This window comes from Telopea speciosissima, chromosome 6, assembly GCF_018873765.1.
Source record: "Telopea speciosissima isolate NSW1024214 ecotype Mountain lineage chromosome 6, Tspe_v1, whole genome shotgun sequence".
In the NCBI taxonomy this organism is placed as follows: domain Eukaryota; kingdom Viridiplantae; phylum Streptophyta; class Magnoliopsida; order Proteales; family Proteaceae; genus Telopea; species Telopea speciosissima.
Genome location: NC_057921.1, coordinates 58,986,137 through 58,992,001, shown reverse-complemented (window position 1 = coordinate 58,992,001; position 5,865 = coordinate 58,986,137). Strand labels below are relative to the sequence as shown.

The following is a 5,865-nucleotide window of genomic DNA, read 5'->3' as shown; positions in this document are numbered from 1 at the left end:
GTCAAACCTTTTGCTGACTCAAGCTATCAAGAATGAAAGAGATTATAAATTAGAAAACCTCATAATTGAATCCGACCGTTGGTTACAAATTAAACAAAATTTTCTACATATCCAATAAATAGGGCATCAAATTTAATGGGGGCAGTAACGTAACCCAACAAAAATGGGATGAGAAGGTAAGAAATAATACAGCAATAAGGAAGGAAGGAAGGAAATGTTGGAAGGTTTGCATCTTTTGTTATTGATGATCAGAGTAAGGTCTAATGAAAGCAGAATTCATTTGCCATATCTTGAGCGACGCAGTGATGCTGACCCCGGTGGCATTATTGAAAAGGAAGACTCTGGCTGCTCCATATATTGCCTTTGTTGGATAAACCCGTGAGGTGATCACCGTTCTCCCACCTTGACCAAAACTTTCTACTATGGAATGATCAATCTGCATGTTCACCCATCCGGCCCATCAGTTCATTCCCAGCCCACAAAACCCCCCGCCCCGCCCTGCCCTAAACAATTAGATTCTTACCAAGTAATTAAGTGTGTGTGTGTGTATGTGAATGAACATGCTTGGTGAAGAAGCTATATATATTCTATTGAGGGTGGTGAATTAATTTTTACTGAAACCAAGCCATATCTTACCATTAATCTCATTGATAGTGTCTCGCCTTCAAGTACAGGAACGGAACTTCCATATATAAGTTTACCCACATCATTGGCCTCAGAAGACCTGCACAGAAACAATAAGTACGTTCCATATTAATTAGCTTATCAGCTTCTTCTACCTCCATTATTTGTCATACAAGCAATTCAAGTCAGGAAATATTAAAAAACCAAGGAGCTAGCATATATATATATACCTTGTTTCGTCGCTGCAAAAGAAAGTCTCTACATTGCCATCACTACCCTTAGCTAGGTAGAAATACACAGGCGTCTGCTCCGAGAGGCTCTCATCTGAAAGAACCAATAGACCAAAGGGTCCCAATGCACCCCGACCCGCAGCGCCACCGCTGGTAGTGCAATTGTAAACTACATCATCTGCTTCACTGGTTTTCTGCAAACCCTCTGTTTCCATCATCTCAAATTCGGCAATTATGTCCAACTGTTAACACATCACCACAAGAGTTTTTCCTTTACTCCCCATGTAAGCTAATAATTGTAGTGAATGCACTCCATGGTAAGGAATGAGAGGAAAGTTTAGTTTCATAGTGAATTTGACTTAGGAGGCCTCTCGACTCTGAGAACCTCGGGATTTTGGGTTGGACGTCATTATGTACTAGCTAGTTAGTTAATGAGACTACCACAGAAAAAAAGGATCGATGTACCTGGGTAGCTTCGCCGCCGATCTCAAGCGGCACTACTGATCCAGCATCCACCTTCACATTGTCGAATATCATACTACTACTATCTCTCAAGCCCTCCACCTCCTCCACTGGCCATTGCAGAATATTGCTTCCTGTCTTGTTGTCGAACACCACCACCCTCGGTATGCTCTGCCATTACACACAAAACAAGAACAAATTAAGCCTTACAGGCTAGCTGCCTTTGATTTTGATCCCATTTCAGAATATAATATTCTTGGGAGAATTTATAAGCAGAGAAGTGCAGGAATGAATGAAAATTAATTAATTAATTAATTAATAGGGTACCCTCCCTAATATTAATAAGGATAAGTACCTGAACGCAAGCCCAGCCCTTTTCAATGTCAGCAGTGTCGCTGTCGGTCTCACCGATCCAACCAAAAAGAATCCTCCTCTGCTTGTTCTGATCGTAGAACGTCTTCGAGGCGTAGTACTTGCCGTAATCGTACCGCAACCCAATCCCCACGTCCTCCACAGGGTTGTCCGGCGTCCACGTATCGTTCTCCTGATCGTAGATCCCAAGCGCGTAGTAGTCGTGCTTGTTGTCGTCGAGGCTGGCCTTGAGCACATGCTTCACTCCTGGCCCGTTCACAGACGTGTCAAGACCATTATCGCCGGTTGTAGAGACGGGATAGAAGTCCACGCACTCCCACATGCCAGTCCCTGGCACGGCGTGGAGGACACCTTGGATGAGATCGTAGGACCCAAAGTCCTTAGTCCTGTAGACCAGGGAGATCCCTGTGCTGTTGATTTTGGACCCTATGGCGATTCGCCAGCCGTCGACCGGGCTGAACCATGCCGTGGTTGGATCACGGAATTCGGTGAGGTTGATGCCTGTGGGTGGGACCATGACCGGGTTGCCAGGGTACTTGAGCCAGTTGAGGAGGAGAGGATCGGATGGGTCGGCCGGGTAGGCCAGGTTCTGAACCTGAACGGACTCGTTGGTGGAACCGGTGTAGAGTACGAAGACGGTGCCGTTGGGGAGTAAGGTGGCAGAGCCCGTCCAGACACCGTTGATGTCATACCAGCGATCGGGAACCATGGCCAAGGGAAGGTAGAGCCAGTGGATGAGGTCCTTTGATACGGCGTGTCCCCAGGTTATGTTTCCCCAAACTGCGCTGTCTGGGTTGTACTGATAGAATAGATGATACCAACCCTTGTAGAACATTGGGCCTGTCACAATGTCACATACATTTCCAATTTCACCTTTTTAATTTAAATAATATTTCCTATTTAAATGACAAGCATGCATCAATGATAAATTTATAATTAGAGAAACTCTATTTATCCAGCGAGAACGATGATGACTGAGAACACCACCAAAAACAAGACAAAGAGAATCTACTGGATGCTGCTTTAATTTGGAGAGGAGATTATTCTGTGTCTCAAGAAACATATACAAAAGATACAAAAACAAAAACAAAATACAAAGGGGGTCTGTCAAAGTACCGCCTTACCTCCACTCTGGTGAGGCGGTCAAGCAGGGGTAAGGCGGTACATTTTGTATTGTTTTTGCATTGAGCGCACACCACAGTAGAGGCAGCGGAAGTAGAAGAATAGAATTGTCTATCAAAAGCCTTAAAAAAAAATATACCTACGCCTACGTATCCAAAATTTTGAGAGATGGGTGAAAGGAGAATGAATGAGGCTCATGAAGTCAAGAGTCGGTTTTCGGATCACGATTTTGGAACGTCCTTACGAGGAGAGGCTCCACATAAGCCATGTAATCAGAAGGGAAGACTGTTGCCAACTGGCAAGAAAGGCATCATCAGGGTGTGGGACTTCCCTTGAGATCATGTGACAATCTAATTATCATAATCATTGTCATTGCCAACAAGAAATGACAAAATTACTTAGATCCACAAGATAAGAACGAAAATTACAAGATATGTAGGTTTCCATTTTGAAAAGATTTATTCAATTCCTAAAGTTAGTTAATAATCATACTATGCCATGTAAAAATAAAATAAAAATAAACTTCCAAAATTGCCCCACAAATCTATTTTAATAAAGCATAATGGGAGAATAGTAAGGAAGGGGCGGATCTTTATCCTCTTATGTTTCTGTCCAGTGCAGTTCCTTTCATAGGGGGTAGAAATGATCACCTTATTCCCTGTCCGGGTGGAGTCCACCTCCCTCTTATTACAGGCACTAGGAAACTGTACGAGACAAGGAACCTGAGAAGATAATTTTGCAGAAAGAGACTCGCAACTTTCTTTACTTTTTTTTTCTTTTTTTTTTTTTTTAAATTGTTTCTCTCATTTTAGTTTTTTTTCTATGACCTGAGTGGTGAGTAAACCATCCTCTTTATTTTTTTTAATATATTTCTATTGTTTTTTATTCCAACAATTAAGATGTATTTTCCTTTGCAGTAGATGCTATAGCTTTTTCTTTTTTTGTTAGAAGATAATAACCGTTTGATTTCTACCCTTATAATTAAGATGCACTTTCATCAAATTCCACAACTAGCTTGGGGCAATTTTGGAAATTTTTTAACGTACCATGAGATTAAGTAAATTTTTTTAAAAGTAGAAAGTAGTGGGGATGTAAAACAAATTTGAAATCTTTTTATCTAGTAATTTTCTTTCTTATCTAATAGATCTAAGAAATTATCCCAACAAGAAACTACCTATTGCTTGATCCATCCACGCATGGAGAGAGTACATTGTTTCACCGGATCAAAGACCTTAGCGTACGGCCGTAATCCAATTGGTCTGTATTCACTAAGTCTCACTACTCTCCTGGGACTTGGGAGAGAGAAAATTTTATTACTTTTTGAAAGTTAAAAAAACAAAAGCATTCACTTTTATCAGAGAGTGAGCGACTCTCCCTCTTTCTCTCTAACTAACTAATTAAGATAAAGTGTTATTATTTACAGAGTAGTTGCATCTCTGTTTCATTGGATGGATTGGATTGGATTGGATTGGATAGTCTCTTCCATCAGCCTCTAGAATTTCAGTTCAGACTTGAGGCAGTAGCCATCCATTGCCTATATTTGCCTTAATTTTAAGCAACAAGCAAGAGTTTCTTAAATTTCCTCAAAAGGGATTTTCTTCAAAAGCCCAAAAGGGTTTCGAACTAATTGGATGGATGTTGACGCTTACATTTTGTAAGTTATCTTTAAATTGAAACAAGAATCAAAGATTATGGATATAGATAAATAGATCGGTGAGGATGAGTAGTAGACATACCATTTGGATCTGAAGCAGAAACGTCCCAAGCCAGATTAACCAGAAGACACAATAAATCAGATCAGCAAAAGCCAAACAACCAGTCTTGTACTCTTTGTCTAAGTTGGGAATAAAGTGAGATAAAAACACAAAAAAGTATGGGGGAAAGGTAAGAAGAAGAAGAAGAAGAGTTTGATCCTGAGGAGAATGTAGTGTTAGGAGGTTGGTTTCCTACCATTCATCCAGTTCTTCTCTGGCTGAAAGTGGTAGGCAGTTCTCTGCCAAGCTAACATGGCTTTTGTCCACGAGTACCCATCGCCGGAGAATAGTCGGAATGCCTTCTCTGATACCCCCTGCGCCACCCCTCTAGACACCGGCTCTGAAATCTCCGCTGATCCACTACCGCTTTCTACTGCTTCTTGGGTCTCCGATCTCTGGTTACCCAACAACACCACGAACAAACTCAGCAAGAAAACAGCCGAGATGGTTGATACAAAAACTTTCATGGGTCTCCGGCGTCTCGCCGGGATCTGTTGCTGAACCTCCTCATCTTGTAGTGGAGCATAAGAACAGGGTATTGGGTGTTCGAGATCAGAATTCATGTGCATGGTGATGGTTGTGGTGGGGAGGTGGTGTTGTGCGACCCTGAAATTATATTGAGTAATACTCTTATAGAGGGAGAAGAGAAACGGAGGAGTAAATCAGTAATTTAAAAGCAAGTTTTAACTGTTTAGTCAATATTTAAGTAAGGAGAGGGTTTGTGGGGAGTTTTGTGTGTGTGTGTGTGAGTGTGTGTGTGTGTGTGAGAGAGAGAGAGAGAGAGAGATTTGTGTGTGAGATTCCGATTAGGCAGGGACGGATAGCTCTTCAGTTCTCTTATCTGATGGGGCCGGGGATTTATTTTTCGATTTGGGGGTTGGCAGCATTTCCAATTCCAGAAGAGAAGAGGAGGACTTGAGAGTCGAGAGTAGGGCCCCAAGTCACGTCATCATACTCTCCTTTTTTTAATTTGACAGGCAGTGTCATGGTCTGGAGTCTGAAGTCTGGAGTGGATTTTTCAATGGCAGGTTAGGGTTGAAATTTTTAGATTCAAAATCGGATTAGGGCAAGGTTTAGGCCTGGGGTTCAACCCAACCCCAACTTAGTCTTATGGTAGATTATGCTTTATAATTTAGTGATTATATTTTATAATTTTTGTTTAGTATCTAATTATGTAATATTTTATCAAAAAAAATATATAATTATTTATTGAACAAAAGTATTTATAATTTTACCAAACGATAAAATTATCGTTTAAAAACAAGCAGAGGAGTTAGAGAATTCAATGGTTGAATTACTTA

General features: G+C 41.1%; 1 protein-coding gene across 1 annotated transcript; it reads right to left on the bottom strand.

Moving 5' to 3' along the window:
- Positions 1–217: 217 nt before the first annotated feature.
- On the bottom strand, positions 218–5,162 carry LOC122665315 (beta-fructofuranosidase, soluble isoenzyme I-like). The gene is made up of 7 exons (XM_043861430.1): positions 4,761–5,162; positions 4,547–4,555; positions 1,672–2,528; positions 1,320–1,487; positions 855–1,096; positions 637–724; positions 218–436 (listed from the first exon to the last, which is right to left on the bottom strand). The coding sequence occupies exons 1-7, from the start codon at positions 5,131–5,133 to the stop codon at positions 239–241; spliced, it is 1,935 nt and encodes a 644-aa protein (XP_043717365.1). The 5' UTR covers positions 5,134–5,162; the 3' UTR covers positions 218–238.
- Between the last annotated feature and the right edge of the window lie 703 nt (positions 5,163–5,865).